This window comes from Plectrocnemia conspersa, unplaced genomic scaffold (genome assembly GCF_051122295.1).
Source record: "Plectrocnemia conspersa isolate PC_06_02 unplaced genomic scaffold, ASM5112229v1 ptg000013l, whole genome shotgun sequence".
In the NCBI taxonomy this organism is placed as follows: domain Eukaryota; kingdom Metazoa; phylum Arthropoda; class Insecta; order Trichoptera; family Polycentropodidae; genus Plectrocnemia; species Plectrocnemia conspersa.
The window spans coordinates 10128278-10156101 of NW_028277177.1; the positions used below are offsets into that span (position 1 = coordinate 10128278).

At 33.8% G+C, this 27824-nt stretch overlaps 4 protein-coding genes across 4 annotated transcripts; 2 read left to right on the plus strand and 2 right to left on the minus strand.

Annotated features, from left to right (window-relative positions):
* Window positions 1-387: 387 nt before the first annotated feature.
* Window positions 388-5079, plus strand: NiPp1 (nuclear inhibitor of protein phosphatase 1). Its single transcript, XM_088202290.1, has 8 exons — window positions 388-543; window positions 693-907; window positions 975-1083; window positions 1145-1247; window positions 3930-4013; window positions 4167-4368; window positions 4439-4592; window positions 4661-5079. The coding sequence occupies exons 1-8, from the start codon at window positions 515-517 to the stop codon at window positions 4881-4883; spliced, it is 1119 nt and encodes a 372-aa protein (XP_088058416.1). The 5' UTR covers window positions 388-514; the 3' UTR covers window positions 4884-5079.
* A 1909-nt stretch (window positions 5080-6988) lies between these two features.
* On the minus strand, window positions 6989-7684 carry LOC148227244 (uncharacterized). Its single transcript, XM_088201933.1, has one exon. It carries the CDS (start codon window positions 7682-7684, stop codon window positions 6989-6991), a length of 696 nt encoding a protein of 231 aa, XP_088058059.1.
* A 4809-nt stretch (window positions 7685-12493) lies between these two features.
* Window positions 12494-13310, plus strand: strat (RAB interacting factor STRAT). Its single transcript, XM_088202302.1, has 2 exons — window positions 12494-12687; window positions 12755-13310. The coding sequence occupies exons 1-2, from the start codon at window positions 12565-12567 to the stop codon at window positions 12992-12994; spliced, it is 363 nt and encodes a 120-aa protein (XP_088058428.1). The 5' UTR covers window positions 12494-12564; the 3' UTR covers window positions 12995-13310.
* A 164-nt stretch (window positions 13311-13474) lies between these two features.
* On the minus strand, window positions 13475-27474 carry LOC148227246 (uncharacterized). Its single transcript, XM_088202272.1, has 4 exons — window positions 27341-27474; window positions 17194-17274; window positions 17033-17128; window positions 13475-15410 (listed from the first exon to the last, which is right to left on the minus strand). The coding sequence occupies exons 2-4, from the start codon at window positions 17270-17272 to the stop codon at window positions 13750-13752; spliced, it is 1836 nt and encodes a 611-aa protein (XP_088058398.1). The 5' UTR covers window positions 17273-17274; window positions 27341-27474; the 3' UTR covers window positions 13475-13749.
* Window positions 27475-27824: the final 350 nt, after the last annotated feature.

Sequence of the window (27824 nt, forward strand, 5' to 3'; positions counted from 1 at the left end):
CCTTATTTACTATTTATCTGTTCGAGTCATATCTACACGAATTTACGTATAGAAATCATTTCAGAGATGAACATTTTTTTAAATTACTAATTATCGATAAAATAAATAACAAAACTTTATTTTGTATTCATGTTCATCATTTATCTATTAGGTATGCAGAAGCTGACATAAACAAATGTCATGTTATGGATGCGCGCGCAGCATTCCATCAAACGTCAAACTGCGAATGAGCATGTGTGCGTGTGCGTGCAATGTAGTGCTGCCAACTTAATAATATCGAACGCTAATCGTCACCTTTACCAAACGTTTAATCTATAATTTCATAATATAATAAATATGTTATTTTTGTCTGAAATTAAAACTATATTTGTCTTTTGATTAAATTATGGGTAATAATTAACGTTTCTTATGTTGGTAATCCTGCGTCGACTGTAAACCGAGAACTGTCAATGCAGGGTTATGTGTGGCTTCGATGCCGATTCCTAAATTACACGTTTAAAACTCCAAATAACACATGGCCAATCACTACGATGTTCCCAATTGGTGAGACGAACCTTCACATAACCTCAATTTCAACTTCTAACCCCTTAAATGCTAACATAACAAACTCTTCTGTTCTTCAAGTTATCATATGTAAACTGAACGATATCTTTGCTCATTCCTATTTAAACGACATTTTTATGTGATTCCAGGGCGGGAAAGCCACCGACCGGTCTGCACTTGGACGTTTTGAAAGACGACAAACTCATACAAAAATTGATGTTAGACGAGAAAAAATGTTATTTGTTCGGACGCAATCCTCAAATGAACGACTTTTGCATAGATCACGCGAGTTGCTCTCGAGTGCATTCCGCTTTCGTGTACCACAAACATCTTAATAGAGCTTTTCTTGTCGATCTCGGGAGCAGTTAGTTTTATTTGCACTGTATTATCGATGAATAAACGTACTTTTATACAATAAATGTATGTTTTAGCGCATGGAACGTTCATTGGAAATATGAGACTCGAATCTAATAAACCTACGCAGCTTCCTATCGATTCAACGTTTCATTTCGGAGCCTCGACTAGATACTATGTCATTAGGTAACGTACAAATAAAGTAATTGTAATGTAAATTGTAATCTAATATTTATTCAAAAAATAGAGAAAGACCTTCCGGTAGTACCAGAGGCATAATGGAAGATTTACCAGCTACTGATGCAGAAGGAGCATTATTAGGATTACCGGAAACGCAAACTGAATTGGATGTAAGAATATAATTGATTATTTGGAATCACTAGACACTAGTGATTTGGGTACTACTAGCCCCATTCTACTGATTTGCCCCTTCTGAATCTACTATTTACTGCTACATGCTCTTCGCGCTTACGATTCCCCGCAGGTATAGCATTTGTATAAACTCGGATTTTTAAACTAGTTCTCAGTCGTGACAAGAGTTAAGACATAGTCTAAGGCAGGGGTGGCCAACCCAAATGATCCCTAAATTAGATTTAGATAAACTATAGACATTTTTCCCTGTGAATAAACCGGTTCATCATGAGTTCGCAGAATATAATTTAATTATTCTGTGAACTCGTAACTGTAAACTCATGAATAAAACAGGCTATATCTATCATACATTCGCAAGAATATTATTTTAAAATCAAAGTTAATTTTTTCTCATAATTTCGACAGTTAATTTTTGAATATATGGATGCACAAATAATGTTGTTTTTTTAATACATTGGTTTTCACTACTTCGGCCATTATAAAATAAATATATTTTGTAAGTGGGATGAGTCTCGCGGGCCTGAAAAATGTTCAAGGCGGGCCGCGGGTTGGCCACCTCTGGTCTAAAGCAAGGGTGGCCAACACACGACCCGCCTTGAACATTGGCCCGCCTTGATTTGATTCATCACACTTTTACAAAATATATTTATTTTATAATGCCCAATACACTATAGACAATTTTTCACTTCGAAAACATGTCAATAGTGTATCTAAATCTAATATGGGGATATATAATTTTATATGTGGCCCACGGAGTTATGATGCATTTCCAAAGTAGCCCGCGAGATCATTTGGGTTGGCCACCCCTGGTCTAAGGATTGATCGCTCATTAACTCCATAAGACTCACCATCATGACTAGCTGGCCACACACGGGCGGATCTGCCCGCCGGATTTGTCGGTCAGACAGATCCGTCTGTCCGTTGTCCGTGCTCAAAACGAACGAATCGGACACGGACAAGCAGAAATCGCGCTCACGTAAACGACCGTTTACAGTGTTTTTTGTTAAAATTTGTCCCTTAAATAATTTTATGACCCGGTCCTTTATTAATTTGCGCCAACGTCTAAATTTTTTAAAAGTTTTATTACTTTATGACCCATTTCTATTACATCACTATACAATAGAAAAAATAATATAAATTTAAGATGCACTTAGAGACTTTAGATACGTGAATATTACATACATAATAAAAAATATAATGTTAATTATACTAAAATTAAAGTTATTATCATTATTAAAAATGTATGAAGAGATCAATGTATATATATATGTATGTACCTATATATTATAATTATTAATAAATGTCATTTAAATTTAGAATTTACTTTAAACACTATGTAAATTTAACATTTCTTCTACAATATTCCAAGTAGAGCTCATATGCCATCTCAGCTTCAATAAAATTGAAAGCCAATCAGATAAAATTGATCTTTTTTCTGGCATTCTTCGATAGCGAGTTAAATATGGTTAACAGTATCGATGTGAAATATGGTTTACAATATCGATGGAAATATGCATGTTTTTTAGGCAGAACTCGACTCTTCTCTTGTCAATTGAAAGGTGATTAAAATTTATCGCAATGGTGTTATCCTCACCCGATGGTTTACGGTGTTCTTTTTTTAAATTTGTCCCTTAAGTGATTTTATGACCTGGACCATTTCTGCTCGCCTTTATTAATTTGTGCCAAAGTTGCCGCCATCAGTAGGTATATCGCCTAAAAGATCTAAATAAGGTTTTATTACTTTATGACTCATCGGTCACTCAATATTGTTACCGTTGAAAATGTATTTTTTGCCATTCTTTTTAACAAAGACAGTGGGACATCATATATTATAAACTAAATTCGTGTTTTAAAAATAATTGTAAACCGTGTAATTGATTATTGTTTTGACACCAATCGCCATTAGTTATTCTTCTAGTACTATAGGGATTGGGCTTCATAATATGCTTGTTTAGTTGAAATGCAAAATCACCTAAAAACTCGTAAATCTGGTGTCCGATAAGAATTTGTCCAAGCTCAGTCAGACAAATCCGAGCTCGTACATTTTGCGTCTCTGGCCAAGTCCGGACAAATCCGTCAGATGTCCGACGGGCAGATCCGCCCGTGTGTGGCCAGCTAAAGTCTTCGAAAGACCCACATCAATGACAATCTAAGAACGTTGAAAAATCCACACCCAAACCCAGCATATCTATGACTGCAAGCAGCATTTGGAAGGGGAATGTCAAAGAATCCGCCAATACTGTCAGTGATAGTATTTCCGCATAAACACTTTGTGCGTGTTATGAACCAACACTTATGTTTCGGATAAACCTACACCTAAAACGAAAAAGTTCTAATAAATAATTAATCCCATGATCATTGATTATTTACCATTAAGTTGGGCAATTGAAAAATAAATCCGTCAACCTTTAAAACTGCATTTTAATTTGGTTGAAATTTCAGTAAGTAAAAAAACGTACGGCTGTCTTTTACATAGAGTGATCATATATTGAAATTAATATCTAAAAAATAATGTATCTAGAAAGACGAGCTAACAACAATATTTTATGTGTAGGTACAAAACCTAAGCATTGGATACTCTCACCAATCGGCCCTTATTGATTATATTATGAAGTTTATCAGTATTATATTAATATTTACCTTGTATTTTTTTTTTTCAGAATTTAACTGAATTCAACACGGCTCATAACAGACGCATATCTATGTTGGGAATATCCACAGATGATACTTCTGATGCATTGAAGGTATACAATCTTAATAAACCTCTATGTTGATGAATTATAACAGCAAAATTGTATATTTAATTATATTCGATAAACTTATTATCAGAAGATGTACTATATATATATATATAAAATCTCCTGATATGATATAATAAATATAATTTATATATTTAGGGAGGATCAAGATCTGGAAATCCAAATTCATCTGTAAGAAAGCAAAAACGCGAAGTGTCCTTCAATGAAGATGTTGATATTATAAATCCGGAAGACGTCGATCCGACAATTGGAAAATTCAGAAATTTGGTGAAAACTACCATTGTGCCAACTGCTGGACATCTCACGTCGAAACGAATTAAATTAAGCACTGGAGATGAATGTATACTTTATCATATAAAAAAATATATCAAACACAATCAATGCCGTTTAATGTTCTTAAAATATTTTAGCAAATCCATCTGTTCGTTTACGAGATTATACGAAGCATTTGCATCCATCCGTAATGCCTTCATTGTATCACGAATTGCCTGCTCCTCAAGGTTCAACGTTAACACCCTCAGGAGGACTTACATTACCAAGTAGCATGGCTCTATTAGGTTCTAGGTAAAAATTTATTGTCAAACACTTTTTGATTTGAAGTGTTATTAATTTATTTATAAATCTGCTTTTAGACTGGGGCTTTCATTACCCAATCCAGCACCAGACGTCGACTTATACGAAGACATGGAACCGATCGAAGATATCAATTCGTCACAAAACGCTAACTCAAATGCAAATAATAAAAATGCTGATAATTCTTCGGAAGCCCAAGGAGGATCAAACGAACCGAAAAAGAAAAAATACGCAAAAGAAGCGTGGCCCGGAAGAAAAGCCTCGTTATTGCCGAGTGTATGAAAATCGACAATCGAATCAGGGAAATAACTTTGTGTTTGCCTGATTCATAAATTCAATTAGCAATAAGACGCAATGAAATTCTTAAGAATAAAATTGAATGTGTTCTTGTCAATGAGAATATTTTTAGCGAATTTGTATATATATTATACATCAATTTTCGATAATTTACTTGACAAATAAATCAATTAAAAACTCACTAAAGCTTATTCATTGATACATTATTTGTATTTGAAATAGAAATTTTGAGGCTATGTTGTATTTTTTAATCCAGTTTACACTTGGTACAATTAGGATTTAATTCATTATGCAAAGTTACATTTATTTACCTTTTGGTCTTTTAGTTTTTGTTGTAAGTGTTATTCTCTACTGACTACAATTAGTTAACAGTATTTTTTTCTAGGGATTTCTCCAAGTATTCTTGGAGTTTTGGTAGAGCGCAAAGCCGGCTCTGTCTATGGATACGAATTTTACAAAGATTTATAAAAATCTGAGACGGCAAAACTGATCCCAGAATTCGCACAGTTTTGCTTTCCTCATATTTTTTATAAGAACGAAATGTTGCTATATAGATTGTAATTTTACTTTTTGTGATAAAAATAAGATTACCATCTGTTTTTATTATTTTTTTACTTTGAGCGCGGGGCCCTGCGCGGGTGAATCGGTTGCGTACGCTCAGTGCGAACCCTGCGTCTGATGCTTTGCAAGGAATAACTTATTTTGGGAAACTACTATTAGCTCTTCGTGAATTAATTTTAACGAATACTCTACTTTGAACTTGACGATTGTAATACCCCGAAGCAGTATAGTCTGTCCAAGATGTTAACGCCCATCGTCGTTGTATTGTAAATAAGGGTGCTTGTACGCATTCATGCACACATCTACAATTTTCCACGAATTTTTTTACACCGATATGAGAACGTTACCAATACTAAATCAGGGCTGTTTTTAAAGTAGGGTGACCATGCGTTGGAAATTGCATTAAAAACTATAATGTTTCGCGCTCAAACACGTTCGCGATGTTATTGTTCTTTGTTTACATATATTATTAAATATTTACATTCTGTTCCATACAACCCATAAATTATGTTTTAGATGTCTCTGCGCTTATACCCGCACCCGATGGTTAACCGTATTTTTTGTAAAAATTTGTCCCTTAAGTGATTTTATGACGGGTCATAAAATCGTGCCATTTTCGGTGAGTGCTGTCATGTTTTTGTGTTAAATATGTATATACATAAGCAAAATAAGTAAGCAAGTGTTATTTTACATTTTCCTCAACAAATAAAATTAAAAAAGTAAAAATTAATTGCACTTGTAATTTCACATGGTCACCCTATTATATTCTCTCACCAATACTATGACGATGGTCGTTCATATCTTGGACGGGCTGTACTTTAGAATATATGCTGAAATCTCACTACTTTTCAAATAAAATAAACTAAAATTTCTCGATACAGCAAAATCGCGTCATATCAGTTTTTACTAATATGTCATGCAATTTGTAATCCAATTGTACATAAAACAAGGCTACGTCCCGCAGCCTACGACGACTTCAAAAAAAAAACTTTATTCAATAACAATTTGTGGCAATATAGTTCCTATAAACTTGTGTGTGTATAGGTAGTTAAGAAGTTGTAGCGATTGCAATTCATCTGGCTCTGACCATTGCAAGGAATATAAAAATACGGAAAAAGAAGAAAATAAATGTTTTGGACTACAAAACACTTTTTTTGCGTTCCGGTCCTTTTTTGGAGAAGGTTGGCTCTGAAATTCCACTTACGTTGTTTTGGATAACTTATACCCACGACCCCAATATAGAGTAAAAAATATCTCCCTTACAAATATTGATATTTAACAACTTTAAAGGAGAAAAAAACTAAATAGACAACTTTAAAATAGAAAAATAAAATAATATTTTAAGTTTATAGTGTTTTTTTAAGTAAAATGTTTAAATATGTTTGGGCGTGCGTACGTCTTGTTGACGTAGCGGTTGACCGCTGACTGACCGCTCACGCTCCGTCGCTCGCCTCCCCCTCTCTCGCCCCGCTACAGTACTCCCCGCTACAGTACTCCCCTCCAGTGAACTAGCCGTGAGCAGTTCACGATTAAGGCGAACCCAAGACGAAATCCTGCAGGTGGTCGGGTATTCGTAGAGTCCTGGTCGGTCTTGATGTCGTGGGGGGCGGGCTGCGTAGCGTTGCTTGCTCATCCTCGGTTTCCGGGGGTAAAAGGTTGATCTCCGGCTGCAGCGGTGTCAATGAAGTCTCGTTCGATGTGGAAAAGTAGTGTCCCACGTAGCCTTCCTGTGTATCTTCAGGTTGGATGAATGCAGGCTTGACGCGATCTATTGACACTGCAACACTTTTATCCCTGATCTTTAGCATCAAGACCCTTTCCGTACGGGAAAGCACTTCGTAAGGTCCGTCGTAAGTTGGGCTTAACGGAGCTGCAGCTGCATCGCGTCGGACAAACACGCTCTTAGCTGATGCCAGGTTCTTAAAAACAAACGTTGGTGTGCTTCCATGCTGACGAGGATTCTTAGGGCGTAGAGCTGCCATCTTAACACGTAAGTTGTCGACGAAATCTTGCGGTTCGTTGGGCGTAGCTCGAGTGCCCGCTGATACGAACTCGCCTGGCAACGAGAGTGATTGTCCGTATACTAACTCAGCGGTTGATGCTCCTAGGTCGTCTTTCCATGCCGCCCTGATCCCAAGTAAGACAAGTGGCAGGATGTCCGTCCATTCTTCTCCGTTGTGGCAGGTTATGGCTGCTTTCAGTTGCCGGTGAAAACTTTCCACCATGCCGTTCGCCGCTGGGTGGTATGCCGTGGTTCGAATGCGGGCGGCACCCGTCAGACTCGTTAGTTTCCTGAAAAGTGAACTCTCAAATGCCGGCCTTGCTCAGTGGTAATTCTTACCGGCGCGCCAAATCTCGCCACCCAACCGCTGAAGAAAGTCTTGGCAACCGTCTCTGCTGTTATGTCAGCGATGGGGAATGCTTCCGGCCATCTCGTAAAGCGGTCCACGCATGTGAGCAGGTACTTCAAATCCCCAGATATTGGTAGCGGTCCCACTATGTCCACGTGGACATGCTCGAAGCGGTTCGTCGGTGCCTCGAAGGTTCCTAAGGGTGCGTGTATGTGTCTGTTTACCTTAGAACGTTGGCACGGTATGCAGCTTCTAGCCCAGTCACGACACTGTTTCCGCATGCCCGGCCAAAAGTAGCGTTCGGTTACCATCTTGACAGTTGTGTTCGTCCCAGGATGTGCTAATCCGTGTACCGAGTCGAAAACTGACCGCCGGTACTGCTCGGTGATGTACGGGCGCCTCTCGTTGCACCAAATACTTGCACCCGACACGTGCCAAGGTAATCGCTGTAACGGTATTTCGCCTGCTGCTATAAGCTTTCGTAGTTCGTCATCCGTCGATTGAGCTGCGGCTAGGTCGTCAAAATTGATCGCAGCAGTCACAGCCTCAGTTCTTGATAATGCATCTGCGACCGTGTTTTCCTCACCGGGCACGTAATGTATATTCGTCGTAAACTGTCCTATGAAGTCTAGGTGTCGGAATTGGCGCGGCGAGAACTTGTCAGCCTTCTGATCGAGGGCGAACGTCAGCGGGCGGTAGTCGGTGAAGATTGTAAAGTTTCGCCCCTCGACCATGTGCCTAAAATAACGCACTGCTTCGTACATAGCCAATAGTTCGCGGTCGTACGTACTGTATTTCCGTTGGGCTGAAGATAATTTCCGAGAGAAGAAAGCTAACGGTTGCCAGCCCCTCATGGAAGTTTGCTGGAGGACTGCTCCCACGGCTACGTCTGATGCATCGGTGAATAGCGCTAGTCCGGATGGTCCGGACGCCTTAGGGTCCGGATGGGAGAGTAACGTAGCCTCGGCGACGGCGCGTTTGCAGTTCTCGAACGCACTTTCAGCGGTCGAGTTCCATTCGATCGGCGTCTGGTCATTTTTTTTCAGCGGCGCTTGCGAATCAGCGGCTTTACGTATGTGTCGCCGATAAAAATTCACCACGCCTAAAAATTCCTGCAATTGCCTGATTGTTCGCGGTTTTGGGAATTCGCTAATGGCCGTCACTTTTTCAGTCACTGGTCGCGTGCCGGCTGCGGATACGCTATGGCCAAGAAACGTTACTTCCGAAGCGGCAAACACACACTTGGACGCGTTGATCAGCACTCCGTGATCCTTCAATCGCGTAAACACTTCGCGCAAATGTCGCTGGTGTTCTTCGACGTCCTGCGAGGCGACTAGAATGTCATCTATGTATGCGTATGCATAATCGAGCCCTCGCAAAACGCCATCGATGAACCGCTGGAAAGTCTGGGCCGCGTTTCGAAGTCCGAATGACATCATAGGGAATTCGAAGAGCCCGAACGGCGTGATAATCGCCGTCTTCTGCACATCTTCGGCTGCCATCGGAATCTGGTGATACGCGCGCACCAGATCTATCGACGAAAATATTCTTTTACCACTTAGCTGGCTTGCGAAGTCTTGAATGTGCGGCACCGGGTAACGGTCTGGTACCGTGCGTGCGTTAAGCGCGCGATAGTCTCCGCACGGGCGCCATTCTCCGTCTTTCTTGGGAACGAGGTGCAAGAAGGACGCCCAGCTGCTCTTCGATGGCCGGGCAATGCCATCACGTACCATCCTGTAGAAAGCGGTTTTCGCCTCTCGCATCTTCCTGTTGTCAAGGCGTCGCGGTTTAGCAGTCACCGGCGGTCCAGGTGCCGTCGTTATGTAGTGGACGGTATCGTGTTTAGCGCAAGCGTTTGGCTGTCCGTCGGGTCGGGTTATTTCCGCGAACTCGGTGAGCAGCGCGTGGAACAGCGACCGGTCGGAAACAACATGGACTTCCTCCGCAGCGTTTCGTCCAATGGATCTCCCTTTCGTCGTCGAGCGAGCGGCTCCATCAGTGAGTGTCGCGCGTTTCAAATCTACGATGAGGTGGAAATGCGACAAAAAATCGGCCCCGACGATGGGCCTAGTAACGTCAGCCACAACGAACTTCCATACAAACGCTCTTTCTAACCCAAAGTCTAATTTGAAAGTTCGCTGGCCGTATGTCTTGATTTTGGCTCCATTGGCCGCGAAGAGCTCGTATCTTGTGGGTTCGATGACGTCGGCTGCGCGGCGAGGATAAATCGACACTTCCGAGCCTGTGTCGATCAAGAATCGTCCACCCGATCGATTGTCGCTGACGATAAGGCGGCGAGAGATTTCGAGGTCGTTTTCCGCCGTTAACGACTCTCGCTGTCGTTTCCCGCCGCTCTTCGGGATTTGTTCCAAGCGCACGTGGTACGGCATCGTCTCGCTGCGCTTCCGTGCGTGTGGTGGAACCAGCACAAGTCGTTTCCATCGGCGTCTGCTCATGCGCGTCGCTCAGCCGCCATCTTGTTTTGCGGTGCGCGCCGTCCGCCACTGCTTGCTGCATCGACGTATTTTTCGCGAGAATCCTCCATCCCCTCTGCGAGCAGTGCGTCGGCCAACTTCGCTGCCATCTCCAACCTGGCGTCGTCTTTGACTGTCGCGTGCGTCACCAGGAGACTGAGTGCGCTAGCGCGTGCGCGTTCGGGCAGTTTCCGAACCCACGTGTCGCTGACCAGCTCCGACGGAAACGCGCTTCCGGCGTAAGTTCGCATCTGGCGGAGCAGCTCCGACGGCTTCCTGCCCTCCATCGGCGTCTCTTGCATCTTTCGTAGCCGCTCTACGAACGAAGGTGCGAACGCGTCGAGGAGCCGCTTCTTTATCGTCGTGTACGGCAACTCGGAATCCGGCGCGAGTATCAAATCCGCGACCGCAGCGAGTGCCTTTCCGCGCAGTCCGCCAACTAGCACGTCGAATTTTTCGCTCTCGGTAAGCGCTTTCCTAGACCGGAAAACAGCTTCCATCTACGCGAACCATAATTCACAATTGTCTATGTTAAATGGCGGAAAACCGCCGCTCGCTTCGAACTCCATTCTCGCGTCGCGTCGGGGTCACCAGTTTGGGCGTGCGTACGTCTTGTTGACGTAGCGGTTGACCGCTGACTGACCGCTCACGCTCCGTCGCTCGCCTCCCCCTCTCTCGCCCCTCTCGCCCCGCTACATATGTATCTATTTTTAAAACAAAAAGTTGATTTTAGGGTAAAATATTTTTCTAAATCCGAAAAAAGTCAGTAGTATTCAGGGCCACTGATGTAATAAAGTGAATTTTAGAATAATAATAAATTGTTGGTGACGGGTGGCAATTAGACACAGATTGAACCGCTGCAGTAATATTTTATTGATGATTAACGGTTGTTTACATGGTTATCTATACAATCACGGGGCACGAGCCCGCGACGCCCGCGAAGAATTTAACCGTCAGCCAGTGCTACCCAAGTAGGGATTCCAATCCCGGGATCCCGAACGATTTTCAATACCCGATGAGTTCCGGGATTATAAAACATAATCCCGAATTTTTCGGAAGGATTGATTTATCAAATACAATCGAATTATTATTGACAAAATCGTTATATTTCGTGTACAAACTTGCGCGAGTTGCACGTGTCATCTGTGAATCTTTGAGGCTGTGAGTCTGAACGTGCTTTTTCAGCAGCAGGCTGCTTAGGAACCAAAATCAGATTAAGGCTAAATGATGAAACGCTTGATGCTTTGATGTTACTTCGTGAGTTTTATTAAAATTAATATTTTTTATTAATTTTGTCTATGAATTTACATATGTACATACATTGGCAAAAGTTCATTTTTTATCTTCTCAAATAAATATATAAGACCTTCCCTTTTATTATTTTTATTATATTATTTTCTATTTTAAGCCCGAGACTAAAATTATACGTACTTCATACATTGTACGTTATAAAAAACAAATGTAATAATATATTGTATTATTCATTTTAAATTATTTTTATCGATAAAATAACATGAAAATTATCCCAGGACTGGTCCAGGGATCCTGGGATCGACTAATTGCAATACCGAAATCCCGGGAGCAAAATTTTGGCCCGGGATTGGAGTCCCTATACCCAAGTGCCGCCAAGTTTTCGCCATAACATAATCTAAATTTAAATTTAAATAGGCCCCAATAATTTAAAGTCTTTAATTAAATTTGGCGTAGTTTGTAGTAATTTACATTCATTTAAAAATATTGATTTATTATACAAATATGAAGTAACACATCCATATCATTGGAGTTATTTTACTTATCCAGTATAAGCCTCAAAAGCGGCTTACATAAATGATGTCAAAGGTTTAGAAAAAAGGGGTCAACGGAATTGTACCATTTTTTGAAAAAGGGGTCTGTCATAACATAACATTTTGTTACCAAAGTATGAGGGGGGGAGAGTCAAAATTTCACGAAAAGCCTGTGATATTATTTATGGAAGGATCTTTGCATATTAAAATAACATTTTATGGTGAATGTCATTTTTGAATCATTTAGTAAATAAATAAAATATTTTTAATAAATAATTATTAATTACACACTGATTATACTAAAATTGTTAAAACTATTTTTGTATTAAATAGACGTTCAATATTGTAGAAAACATTTTTTGCTAATAATTATATTTTAATTTAATGGATAATATAAAGTTACTTAAGACCATAAACTCATTTGACAGTTCTATTTAAAAAATATTAGATCTGCCACACGACGTTACAAGACTTATTTTATTAGCTGTTTTTAATAATGAAGACTGAATCAAATCACGAAGACTTGATCGAAAATGAAAAGAACAAATTATCAGTAGTGTGTCAATACTGTAACTCAAAAATATTGATTCCCCAAGCGGCGACTTGTGTGATGGCGGAGGTTAGGAATTGTTACTACTATAAGTGAACTTAATTGCTTAATAATAATATGCGTTGTATTTTTATAGTTTAAGTTACCTTTTATGACCCAAAAAAAGGATGCTGCTACAACATATGACGGAGAAAATCTTTCTGATTTTTGGCTCGTTGAGGATATGTATACGTTTGAAAATATCGGATTTACGCATACCGTTAACGATATAAAATACTTGAGTTGTGCTGATTGCGAAATGGGACCAATCGGATACCATGTGATCTCTACGAACAAATGTTATGTGGCGTTAGCGAGAGTCAAGCATCAAGAATGAGATTATTGTATTAAATAATTACCAAAATGCACAATTCCACTTAATATTATTCATACACATACATATTCCAACGCATTATATTGAGTTTATAGGTGAATTTTACTCTAAATTACTCTCTTTTTATAATATTTATTTAATTTATATTAGATATATAGATTATAAAATAGCTTACATATATATTTGTGGTTGTATTATATATTTTTAATAAATTAATTATACATTATCAAGTAAATAGAAACAGTGTATATTGTTGTTCAAACATTTATTTATATATAAAAATATAATTACACAAAATTATAATTACAATAAAATTAACATCATTCTGGCAGTATGTTATTTTTGCTCACCTGAAAGTAATTGACAGTATAACATAATAATTTAATCAAATAAACTGAGAGTAAACATAATAAATATATCACATATTTACATCCATATTCATAGTTTAATATAAATGTAAATATAAATATATTTTACAAAAAAAATAGTAAATGTACATACATATATATATTATATAAATTAAATAATTTACTTTACACAATATGCTTAAATACTTAAATATTGAAAAGTATCAATGACAGTGACTTAGATTTTAATTTTTTGTCAAGTCATAGATGATAAATTTTAAATGCTGCGATAGAGACAATCCTTTTTATGATAATGTAGATGAAGACAGTCTTTTGTTTATTAAGCTTACTATATAATACTTGATATGATATTTATTAAATATCATACTTCTCCTCGAATCAATAAAGCATTTACATTTGCCCTTTACATCTTGAGTGTCGTTGGAGTTTTAGCCACATGAATCCTGCACTTATACAACTTACAGCCACCACCGATAACATGAAAGCGGCTCCCCATAAAAATCCGGAATGTGACAAACAAATTCCCAAAGGTTCAGAAAAGGCTATATCTTCCGGTAATATTACTCTCAATCCTTTACCTACCATTATGGGATCCGCTAATGAATCATTACCGATTGAATACGTATCTCTCCTTCGCCTTTTACCTGGCTCTAATTTTTGATTCGGATCCGGACACATCTCACAGTTGACTTTGCAAAGCTCAACGTTGCATTCCAAAATAAGATCCATTATATCTGGGAATTTAAACGCATTGAAATATGCATATGCTAATAAACTGCTTCCGGTATTACCAGTATTTTTGGTCTTCTGGAAGGCACCGAATATTTTCGGTTTCAAAATGCAGCCGTTATCATCAGTCAAAGCAACCACATTGAGAGAAGTGGAATCTCTAGCTTTACAATCTCTTACTTGAATATCAAAAGCAGGATCGCCAGTTATGGATATAACGAGAGTCATCAATTCGCCGATTTTAACTAAACCGTTAGCAGGTGGAGCGAATGGTCCGCGACCTAATTGAATATCTAAACTAGCCATTGCGGTATCGCCGCTGAAAGTCACAACTTCTTGGTTCAACATTCCTACGCTCAACGCTATGCTCAATTGTTTATTTAGATTACCTTCCCACAAACATCTCACACTCCTTATACTATCCCAAACTTCCTGAATACCTATCTCATTCTGGAAAACTAAAACGTTTTCCAAATAAGATTGCCCTTGCGTTTCAAATCCGTTTATAAATTCCGTACCGCAAGAATCTAAGCTCAACGTAAATGAATATTTAACTCTATTCGAATTTTCCTTAACGTATCTGCAATTAGAATCTGAATAATAACCCTTTGAGTAAATGATTCCGTTGTACACCTTATTGAATTCTAGATTGATAGTCATCATATCTTTGGCACATATAACGTCAATGGCGTGAATATGAGGTGGATGATTATCACCGTCATCCGGGAACGGTCTAAGAGTTGACGGAGAGTATCCTGGTGTTGAGCTGGGAGTGTACGTTGGAGGATAAGTGGAGGTAGGGTATTGAGTACTTGATGGCGCTGGGTAAGAAGTCGGCGGCTCAGTAGGTATTGGTTGATAGTTCGTGCTTTCAGAGCCGGAAGGACGGAATGGATTTTGAGGTGTGATTGTTTGATATGGACGGTCTGTCGATGTAGGCTGATACGGTCTGGAAGTTGAAGAGCCGGGTTGATAAGAGCTCGGTTGGTAAGTTGACGGATTGTAATTTGGTGAAGACGGATATTCCGGTTCCGGGCTGATGAAGGGAGGCGAAGGAGAAGCACCAGTTGCTGGATAACCTGATTGGCTGTAATCTGGGAAGTTTTGGCTTGAAGGTGGGTACGGAGCGTTACTCGATGGATATTGCGTTCCTGTGGATGATGGATAAGAACTTCCTGATGGTGGTTGATAAGGGGTGCTCGGTGATGACGGTTCGTACGATGGTCTTTGAGGTCTTTGAGTCGAAGACGGTGATTGGAATGGACGCGGTCTCTCAGCGTTTTGACCGGCTGGTGGTAGGTAACTGAGATTTCCTTGACGAGCTGTTGAATATAAGAATATAGATTAAATATAAGATTAGTTCAGAGTCGTCCCGTTCATAGTGAAATGTTTATTAAGTATATGTAAAATTATGTAAACAACAATACAAAGTGAGCCTTTCGCTTATGTTTTTAAATAAAAATTCTTAACAATACCAAATAATAGATATGGTAAACTGAATAAATGTGAGTTGCAAAATATTTTTTTTTAAATCTGCCAAAATATATATTGTAGTTTTGAATTCTCCGCTTGTGACATTGTGGCATAAAAATGTGGGGGCCTATTTATCTATTTATTTATTCATTATGGTCAACATCAACATTTTGTTGGACCTCGACGGGAAGACAACAGCGGTGGTGCTTCGTCCACCGTTCACTCATATATATTTAATTAACAAACAAGTAATTATTTCATAACTTTTAATAAAAATATTACTACAGCAGCTCAACCTGTGTGTAATTGCCACCCGTCACCACATCCGACCGCCAAAAGGCGACTTCCATAAATTATGTCATAGGTTTAGAGATACGGGGGAAGGGGAGTCAGTAGAATTATGGCAGTGTGAAACAAACGTGAGTCTGGTTCAATGACATCTTGTGACATAAGGGGTAAAAATTTCACGAAAATCCTGTGACATAATTTATTGAAGCCGCTAAGTTCTATTATCTGAAAACACTGACACATTGAAGTGAAAAGGCAAATTGTAAAAATCAATGAGATTTTGCTCTTTAAATGCGCCGTCAGGATCCTTCACGACACAGATTTTAAATATTTAAACTCAGTAGTATGTTGTAAACTAGTTTGTGTAGTAGTATTCCACTTAAATTCAAGAAATTTAAAAACTCAATTGTATAAGTGGTAGTTTTTTATTAGTCCTTGTCAATTGAGTAAATAAAATTAATTTACTGAAACTGGTACTGATTTATGTCGACAATTACATCGAAATGTTGAAAGTATTCGTTTCAAGACCAGAGTGAGCCAAAAGTCATTAAAAAATAATAGAACATTTTGGAAGCTGTTTTTTATTTAATTTTTCATTCAGATTATAAAACTAAAAAATTAAGAAATATATGGTTTAAGAAAATAATAACGGTACAACGTTTAAAGCGTATTAAATAATTATTTTGAACATCAGCGTTTTGTTGTTCTTACCCAGAATCAAAGAAGTTCTTTAAAACCAGCTTCTAAACAGGAACACATGGCAGCAGAGAATAATTCCATAAATTCTGATTTTCATTGACCAGTGTTTTCTGTGATTTTATTGCTTAATATGTATTTTTGTGTATATATATTGTGATATATTGAGAACCATGTTTTTGGATGTAATCTAAATATAATTATGGAGATGTCATTAAAAGAGTATTTCTTTTGAACGATGAAAATGAGAGTCAATCACAAGATAAGCATTTTAATATATAGGTAAAAAAATCTATAGTATGGAGAAAAAGTCCAACTAATCAACTGATTATATCTAGATATTTTTAAAGAAAAACTTGTAAAAAAAATTGGACGTTGATTATATGATAAATACAATACATTCAAGAGCAGACCATTCTCCACAATTCTCTGAGTAACTGTGGATTAGATTATGTATGTAATGTTATGTATGTTCATAATAGTATACCTTTACGGTTATTCTTCTTGTACACACCTTGCAGCCACTGAAGAATATTTTCAACCATTTCTTCAGCATTGGCTTGTCTTACTTGTCTATTGTAAACTGCAATATAATAATGTTAGAAAAACAACATAATGAATATCAATTATATCATGATATAAACTTACCATCGTCTTCATCATCGCAGATAATTGCAGGTACGAATATCAACAGTCCCAAAAAGCACACCAAAGCCCTTTCCTTCATTTCTGAAACATAAATACATAGTTTTTGATCATGAATTGTTGCAGAGTCACGACAAATAGGAAAAAATTTGTCATCAATTCGCGACGGACGCTTGACCTCGCCAGCAAAAGGTCCTCTTTTCATAGTGTACTCATTTTTTATTTTTTAGAAGACCTTGATGCAATATTATGACCTAAAACTGTGGTCATCGAACGATGAGCATAAAAGCCGATTCGTTGCACGTTTCGAAAACTGTGTACGATGTAACGCAATCAAATGGACATGCACGTTGACATTCTACATATTTTGCACAAAATCGGGTCAAATAATAGATTATTTTTTCAAAGTTACTTTATACCATTGACCAAAAATTGTATATAAAAGCAAATATTGGGCAAAAGAATCTTTTCGATTTGTTTATATTTTGCAATAAGTACATTATATGGTATTTAAAGTCTTTGTTTGCTAGTATAATATATTTTTGAAGAGATTTCACTATTAGTTTAAAGAATGGTAGTCATTAGAAGTTCTATCCTGGAATCTATGTAATCCCCATATTAAGAATATGTTTTATTTAAATAATAACGAGTTAAACACGCTTTTTACAAAAAAAAACTTAAAAATGCATTTATTCTACGCATAAAATATAAATCATCTGCTTACACAAAGTACATTAATTAAGCAATTTTATTTATTTTGCAAGGCGATGTTATATCGTCTTTTTGGTGTACATGCTGCCTCTATATACATCTAAAAAACCAAACGAAGATAATGAAAAACTTGATAACTTTAGCTAAGAAGATCGAAGTAGCCGTGAAAGCAGCTGAGGTTAAAAAGTCATAAATGAGAACCTTGAAAAAGCCCAAAAAGAAACTATGTATACGAGGTAACGACTGAAAGAAATACAAAACATAGACTTCAATAGTCTTAATAAACATTTTATACAGCAGACCAATTTATAAATAATCTACGAAGCAAAGATTTTATTACCACTGGACGAAGCGGGGGACGTTAGTACCCCATTTTTATGTTTATTGCCATATCATTTTATTTACTAATATTATATTATATTATAGTGTTTTTAGTCGAGTTTGACTATAGATAATAATTTAGAAAAAGACGTCTTTTGACAAATTTGCGTATATTACGTATTGGGTTATAATATTTCCGATATGAAAGACATAATTGAGGATGATACGGAAAATACATCACAAATATAACGTTTTATATAATGGAAACTGTCCACCTGTTTCTAAAACTAGAATATATACAATAGTCTACTTTTCCGGCGCTAATTAGACAAAAAGTAGAGAATCTCATTTTGGTGTCGTATGTTCTAAAAGATATAAAGCTGTCAATAGAATTTCACGATTGTAATTCAGAAAAAGGTCCATAGTAATTTTGCGTTACAACTAAACAAAGGGAGGTGATAAAATTACACAATCCTATTCGTGCGTAAGAGCAATAAGAATATGACCTTTTAGGATGTTTATGGATAAAAATATGGCTACTTTAAATGACTTCATTCTATTAACTTGAATGGAAGATAGAAGCCGAAACGAAATTTCACAAGAAAATAAGCAACAAGTATGGGGTCCAGCCGTCCCCCTGTTCGCACAGAGTATTTTTTCATCAATTAAAAGGTAAATTTCAAATTTAATTTCGTTATTTTATTTATGTCAATCACTGTACTATATGATTAAGAGTTGTATTTTTTATAATCAAACGTCCCTTTGTTTATACAGATTATTTTATTTTAAAATATTTTCATTTTTAAATTACAACTTAGAAAATCAAGGAATTTGCAGAATTTTTCTCCGAATTTCAGAGATTAGCAAAATGAAAATTATAAAAAACTCTAATCGCTGTGTATCATTAGTAATATTTACAAAGAAAAATATTGATATACCAATGGACATACAAACCTAAGGAAAAATACAATTTATATAACATCAAAGCTTATTTTATAATTTGCAAATACTTTTAAACATATTCTACAATTTTATTAAATGACAAAAAGTATAGTAACACATATCAACAGTATGACTAAAATATTATACAAATAAAAAACGAATGATGTCAGCAGATTATTTTACATATAATAAAAACAGTTATAAAAATACGATCTTTAATTACATTATTGAATTCCCTTAACTGAAAAATCTAAGGAGTTTAATATGCTATGTTTAAATGAAAGTAATGAATGAAAATGCGATACTGAATATAAATATATGCATATAAACTATAAATATAGTAATAACTGTTTTTTATTTCTCGCATAAAATATTTTAAATCGTGCAAATGCCATTACGAATATACTACAATTGTTCCAAAAAGATCATTCGATTTTTTTATTGAAAACTATTATATAAAAGCAACACGATACGACTCAATAACACCTTTGAACATCCAAACTTTCACTTAAATGGCCGTAGAAGATGACTGCAGTTTTGCGGGTAAATCTTCACTAACAATGGACTATAAAAAAGATCGTGCAATTCGTATTAGATAAAACCATCGTCGCTTAAAAGTTTCCAATTTTTATAAATCGTATTTTCAAAGGATTCTTGCAAAACATTTATTTACAATATAAACCATGTCTAGTGGTATAAGAGTTAACAAGACCTCTTTCTTATTGCACAATCAATACACACTAGCCAAGACGAATCAATTCAATTGTACCATTGACCTTTTTATAGAATCTCCTTTGAAGTTTTTTTTTATTTTCAATGACAAAAGCCTTTCGTTTTCAATAGCTCAGTGATAAAATTACAGTAAGAGCAAAAGCTCACACACAAGCGAACGACACGCGAATCTTTTAATTGACTTTTTACCCACACGAACAATCGTACGTAGAAGTGTTTCTTAATCGACGAAAAATACTTTTCACATGGCGCTGCATAATCAAAATCGACAAAAAAGCATTTCCTTGGTTGGGCACACGAACTTAACTCATACATTGTGTCGTTATGTAACGCACGGTTATAGTTACAAGTATTCTGCGAAATGATTCACAACATAAACGCACAAGGCAACATAAATCACAGATAAGCTCGAAAATATACGGTTATAAAATTTGATATATTATAAGTTAAAAAAAATACGTAAGATTGTTAAAGATGATTCAGTATCATCGATAATAAAAGAAAAGAATAATCTTTGTAATATTATTTTTTATCGAGTCAACTTTCTTCGGTTACGTTTTTGTTGAATATTCTACGTTTTTGAAAGTAAAATTTGCAATCGTATATATTATCTGATAAAATGTTTAATCTCGTGAAAAAAAACTATAAATGTAAGTTTCGCAACGTGAATAAAATAGGTACAGTAATGCATCATATAAGAGAAATTTATAATCAATTATTATTATGTACTAGAAAAAAAATGCATCATAAAGAAAAAATTATAAATAGTTTGTATCCAATTGTGAATTTTTGTACTGAACATTTTATATTTTAAAATGTTCTTTTTTTATAATATACTATTTTATCTCACATGGATATTTTTACAAGATCTTAATTAATCAATAAACAATTTAGAAAATATATGCACAAAAATAAAAATACTAGGTTAAATCGACAACTTCCTCATTTTTTAAAGTATAAACTAATATATGCAGAGTATCACATTTTATTTATATCGACAGACTACTTTTAAATGGGCCAATTTTTCACTTAGCATTTTTAGATTTAGGTACTTTGTATGTAACTAATCTAATTAATTAATAATATTTGTCCACAAACAATCTGACTTTTTTGATATAATATATTATTAAGTCTCAATTTATATAAACAATACAGAATGATAAAATATTAATATATGATAGTATTCGATATTATACTTTACTGTGGTAATAAATAATAAGTAATTCTTGGGATATAATTTGTCGATACCGTTTATTTTGGACCTCTCGTTGTGTAGGTCAGCGGAGCAACGGGTCAAAAAAACTGACATTTTTCCGTTACACCGCCGGAAGGTTGCGCAATCTTTATTATCGAAGACAATGCGTGCCTACTTGCTACATTCACTCTCGTTTCTAGATTAAAAAAAACTCAAGAACAAAACAAAATGACGTCCATGAGAAGCTCTCGTACATCACGAACTTTTTTGACATAATATCTTACACGCGTAACGATAAAGCGGACATAATTACCGTTGGTGAATCTGCAATAATAATTTGGACGTATGTGAGATTGTTCAATTATGATTGAGATGAGTATTAACTACTTCCTGGGTTCAGCTTAAACTATCAACTTTGAGTATGTATATGCATATGTAAAAACCTGATAATGTTAAAACTAACTAAAGGTAAAACTTCTTTATATTGATTGTATCGAATTGTTTGTTATTACTTTTTATTAATATTATTCTAAAATAGCATATAGCCGTGACACCAAAATATATATCTGAAAGCAATTTAGATCCTTGAATTACTCATTCAATTTATTTACGATCAAGGAAAAGTTTGATTTTATTGCAAAATGTACTTATTGCTCTTCAAATCAGTGGCAATTATTGTTTTATGATTTATACATAAATGTCAAACGTAATGGTTTTACTATTTCTTAAATTAAACTAAATGATATTGAACTTTAAATACTAAAGAATATGTGTTCAATGTTAAAGATATACCATTACATTTTTACGAATACATTCTGAAAAACCATAAAAATTACGTTACGTAATTTTTATAGGTTAGGCTTATTAGTTTAGTTTCATTTATTTTAATATTATTTATTTTCACAGAATGTTTTTTTATTAATTTCGTATAAATAAGTACTTTTTTTAATATTTTTTTTACAAAAAAAGTGAAACGAGTGGTGTTTATATTTAATTGGGACATTTTACATTTTTTAATAGAATATTTTTATGAATCCTGAATATTACTTTTTATTTAACAATTATCTAAAATAATCTGTAATAATAATAGTGTTTAAGTTATTTATATATGTATGTTATTATAAAACAGAAGCTGTGAGTATAATATCGCCAAAGCGAGAAATATAAAAATTCATTAAAAATAATGATTATTAATGAATTGTTGAGATTGTTATTGATAAAACTAGTAAGTAAGTAGTTAGACACAAAAATCGCTGATTCAGTGGTCTATGAATCAGCGATAGCTATGTTAATAATTATAGCCTACTATTACAGCTTACAATCAATAGTTGCAATGTACAACTACGTTCAATTTTATTTTAATTATTCATCACAACATGTACCCATAAGATTAGGAAAATCTAGGAAGCCCTAATCTATGATGATTGATTGAAACTATAATTATTTAATAATCTCTAATTTTTATCTCCCAGAAACAATAGAAATTATAAAATCACTAGGGTCATATAATTATAGAATAAGACTATCAAAACTTTTACTTGGTTAAACACAATGGAAGCACGTAGTCCGTTATTCCTTACAAGTTTGCTCCCGACCGATGAGCAAGTATGCAAGCACGCACATAGCGTGGAATAAAACAAAAACAAGTGCATGTTATTGATTTTTTAAATTATAATTACAATGAAAAATAAAAGAAACTGGTATATATATATATATATATATATATATATATATATATATATATATATATATATATATATATATATATATATATATATATATATATATATATATATATATATATATATATATATATATAAATATATATATTTTAAATCTAAAAAATAATTCAATAATATGCATTAAAAGCAATTTTTGGATCATACTAATTTCATGGTTTTTACTGAGGTGATCGTTTAACTATTTTAGTGAAATATTATTTTTTATTGGAAGTACTAAATACAAGTGACCAGTAAAATAAATATATTATTGTAAAATTGTAATAATTAATTTATAAGAAATATATTAATATCATTAGACAAATTGTAGCAGAAAATAATTAGTATTGCATTAGTGAATTCATCACGTAATAAATAATATTATATATACAAATATTATGAAATTTAATACACAATAGCACTGACTCACATTCTTAGCGTTAATTAAGACATAATAATATTACGATCACAATACGCATTATCGTTGACAATAATTATATAATTAAACAAATCACACAAGACAATGGGTGAAGGTCGACTTACGCAAAAAAAAGCTCTAATTCATCCGTTTTATTATATGAACGATAGAAACTTACGCAATTCGTTATTTAACATTTCGATAAGATCGAATCTATTATTTTCATTTTCTATCCACTATCGGACTCTTGACACTGTTCTCCCATTGTTCCAGTTGAATATGCTTAACTGCGGTTTAATGCGAATTTTCGCAACGGTCATTCCATCGCACGCACAATGGCGGCTCAGAGGACAGAATGGGCTTTGGATAATTGGACTTTAGCTAAGATCACTCCCACGAGAGTATAGATAAAGATCCCGGGCGTTTTAGTGAAGTATCCGCGCGTGACAAGAGTTGTGAAAGCATCGCGATAGGTCTTCCCAACCTAGAAACGCGGTCCAACCTAGACCGTAGGGTCGATGGTGAAAGAAGATGAATAACAAGACGATTGGTCGTGTGTGTCGTATCGTATAGCACGTACATATGTCTTTGAAAAGTTGTTTGTAAGATAAACGAGAAGGCAGAGATTGCAAGATTGTTTTCACTTTCAAGACAAATACCAAGGATGTCGAAAGCTTAAAAGGATTTTTATAAATTCAATGTGACCTACATACATATGTATACATAATCTTTCATACCACCATTATAATGATTGTTTGTCTAGCAAAATTTAATTTCATTACTAATAAATGGCAAAAAATTGGATTCTTCAGTTTAGAAAATAATTTCTTTTTAATTATGAATTAAATAATATCAACTTGGAATTTGCAAAAGGAATTTTAATATTAAATTTAACTCTATTACTCACATTAACTTTAGTATTAATTAAGTATTTAAACATTATTATATTTAAACATATTTTTACGCTAAAAATATTATAGTTAACCTCATCACATAGGGTATATCTACAAATTTAAAAATTACTTATATGTTTACATTAAAAATTCTTCAACTCTCTCTACATAGATTTTGCAAAGATTTTAAGCTGTTGAATTTTCAGTGGTTTTAAATTATATGATATTGTTATATTGTACTAGAAATACTAAATTATTTAACCGTATCCTTAAACTAAAAGAATAAATTCAACTTCACAATTTTAAATTACACATAATATTAACAGAATGCATATTGTAATTAATGACTAATTGTTAAATAACTAAGATCAATGTTTATAAACATTTTTAAAATATGAATATCTACATATATGTTGTGAAAAAACTATAAAAGGCTCTGTAGTAGTATAAATAAATAAATGAAATATATTAATTTATGCAGTAAAAATATCTTTAATATTTTAAAGATGTTTCTTTAAACTGATTATTTTTACATAAATACGTACCTATTTTTCCTTTTATTATTTTTTGTATTAAAACACTGTGACGAATATACAGCAATTAAAAAGGAAAGACCGATACTAAAATTGTATTTATTCATGCAACAAAAAAATCTCCAATATCTTAGAAATTCTTCCTTTAGCTGATTATTTTTCCGAAAAAAAAAACAATTAATTTATTCTTAATCAATATTTTTTTGTACTTGAAATTGTAAAATATCTATATGGAAAGATGGTTATTTTATTTCATTTCATCGTGCAGAAAGAAAATCTTTGCTATTTTAGAAATGCGTTCCTTACAAAAAAATAGCAATTTTTTCTTATTCAATATTTATTTTTTTGTTATTAAATAATGTAAAAAATAATACAGTTCATATAAAGAAACAGTTATTTTTATTTTTTTTATTATTGCAACAAAAAAAATTTTCAGTATTTAAAAAATGCTTCCTTAAACCGAAAAAATCTACTAAATTTTTCCTAATCTATACTTTTTTGTAATTAAAGAAATACATCAATCTATATAGAAAGACGGTTATTTTTATTTTATTTTATCATGCAATAAAAAAAATCTAAAGTATCTTAGAAATCCATTCCTTAGTTGATAATTTTTACAAAAAAGTACCAATTTTTTCCTAATCAATATTTTTTTGTTATTAAAAGTGTATAAAATATAACAGTTTATATAAAGGTATTTTTATTTTTATTTCTAATGCAACAAAAAAATTTCTAGTATTTAAAAAATGCTTCTTTAAGCTGATTATTTTTGCAAGAAAACCTACCAATTTTTTTAAAATTAAAAATATAAATAGCTTATCAATTTATATGAAATCTTCAGTATTTTAAAAATGCATTCTTAAGCTCGTTACATTCACAAATATTTACCCATTTTTCTCGAATCAATAAAAAAATTGTATAATAATTTGAGAAAAATAGAAATGAAAAAAAAATAGAAAAATGTATAATAAAGCACATTTTTATTGGATTTAATTCATTTAATAATCCACGAATATTATTTTTTAAGTAAAACCTACAAATAACCCTAATCAGCAATTCCTATATTTGTCTAATGATAATTAAAGATTAAATTGTAAATTGGTTGAGTTGAGTTAAGTTAGTATTAAAGAGTAATGTATGTATATTGCTATATATATTTATACCTTTTGTTGTAAATTAACCACTGTAATGTAACTCATTTAAACCTAAATTATTACAGTGTGTGTAACATTACTTCAAACAAATGGATATTGTAATAATTTTCTAATAATTGTAACAGAAAACGACTCATGTAGCCGTATATTAATATCCATAATGTATCTTTTAAAATATAAAATAAGATTAAATAGAATAAATTTAATATAGTCGGTGAGCCCGGTACTCTACCAATAAGCTAAAAAATCACACTAAACCGAAATTAAAAAATGACATATAAATTTATAAATCTATCTTTTTATTACATTAACTATTTAAGAATTCACTCCTTTAAAAAAATAACACTACATCTCACTAATTACCATAATCCTTATTTTGTGAAGGAATTTATGTATTTACGTATATTTAACGTAATATTTTTAAAAATGCATTTTTCAAATGAGTTTTTAGTTATGTAGCGAAAAATTTACAATTTTTAGTACTTTGAATAGCAATAAATTAAAATCTGTACGCAAATTCATAAAAATTAATATTTTAAAAAAAAATTTGTATTGCTCAAGAAATATATAATATTCTTGAGATTTTTCCTCATAATATTAATGAGTTCAGTTAAATGACTTTTTAATTGTATGTATACTCTTACTCGTGAATTAAATTATTATTTTTTTAGTACATATGTACATATATACCTATATGAATATAAAATATTTATTTTTCACATATTTATTATTTAATTCTCTTGAAAAACACAATTTCTTTTTTGCAAAAATGATCACAAGTTATTATAAATAATTGACAATAAACTAATATACACTAAACAAGCAATTCTTTTTATTAATTTATTAATTCATATTGATTAATATTTTTTTATACTAGTTGAACTTAAACAATTATATATATTTTATGAAAAATATATGATGAATTTCTTCGACAGGAAAAATTAGCTAAAATAATAAACCATGAGGGTTATTGAACTATGTACCGATCACAATATTGCATATATTATAATTGAACGAACATATGTAATGTCGTGCATAAATCGTATAGCGAGATGTTTTCGTTTTCAATTGGAATGTTGACATTCTACGGTCAAGATCTCATGATCTAACTGGAAAGTAAAATAATGACCCATCGCAAAATAATAATAGACAATCATGCAAATATTGTGTTAGGTGAAAATTTAATGCGTTAAATACTAATAAGTTATGTTTTTTTATTATATAAAAATACTAAAACATTATATAAATTTCAGCAAATTGGTCCTATTATCTATCGTACGGTAATGGTATGGAAAGTTGCGAAAACTACGATGCGCTCGATCAGAGCAATGATGCACCATTTATCAAGACATTCAATGAAAATTACTGAGGTACTTATAATATAAAGACGAAATTGTCCGAGTCATTGTGTAATGCATAACCATTATTTTTAATGAAACTATTAACATAATAACACTTATTATTGTTTCAGAAACTTCACTCAAAATTTTCACTTTTCATCCTTGATTATAAAATCATATTAGCAAGACTCACCTGATAAGTGAGATCCTTTTTCGCAGACAGAAAACACAGAATCAACGTAGATTAACACGGATATAACTGTATGTCTATCTCAAATTTTCATTCATGAAACCGTCAACGGACTTGTATCACGCGGATGCTGCGACAACGAGATCGAGAAAGGCAATGAACCGTCCCCGGATGGCTCCGCTTTATATGAACCATCCCCACGTACGGTCATTTCTGCAACTGCCACCGGGGACATTGTGTACCAAAAAATAAAATAAAAACGTACACAGACACGAATTATTCGCAGAGTTCGCTCAATGAACGATTGTGTCAGCACAATTGCCCATATAGTATTAACACCATTAACTTTATCTAGTTTATAGATTTATTTGTTCTTTAATTACTTCTGAAAAACTCGATCTTATCATACTAGAACAAATGTGGAATATTATAATTTATCAATTAAAATTATCTCATTTATAACTTTAACGGAAAATATTATATAAAT

Bases quoted from the DNA above. Each gene is read 5' to 3' on its own strand.
- NiPp1 (XM_088202290.1), top strand. From the start codon at position 515: ATGGCCAATCACTACGATGTTCCCAATTG. The intron at 1,084-1,144 runs GTAACGTACAAA...TTCAAAAAATAG, and splicing joins ACTAGATACTATGTCATTAG to AGAAAGACCTTCCGGTAGTA. The intron at 1,248-3,929 runs GTAAGAATATAA...TTTTTTTTTCAG, and splicing joins AAACGCAAACTGAATTGGAT to AATTTAACTGAATTCAACAC.
- LOC148227244 (XM_088201933.1), bottom strand. From the start codon at position 7,684: ATGGTGGAAAGTTTTCACCGGCAACTGAAAGCAGCCATAACCTGCCAC.
- strat (XM_088202302.1), top strand. From the start codon at position 12,565: ATGAAGACTGAATCAAATCACGAAGACTTGATCGAAAATGAAAAGAAC. The intron at 12,688-12,754 runs GTTAGGAATTGT...GTATTTTTATAG, and splicing joins CGACTTGTGTGATGGCGGAG to TTTAAGTTACCTTTTATGAC.
- LOC148227246 (XM_088202272.1), bottom strand. From the start codon at position 17,272: ATGAAGGAAAGGGCTTTGGTGTGCTTTTTGGGACTGTTGATATTCGTA. The intron at 17,129-17,193 runs GTAAGTTTATAT...ATTATATTGCAG, and splicing joins CTGCGATGATGAAGACGATG to TTTACAATAGACAAGTAAGA. The intron at 15,411-17,032 runs GTATACTATTAT...TATATTCAACAG, and splicing joins CAAGAAGAATAACCGTAAAG to CTCGTCAAGGAAATCTCAGT.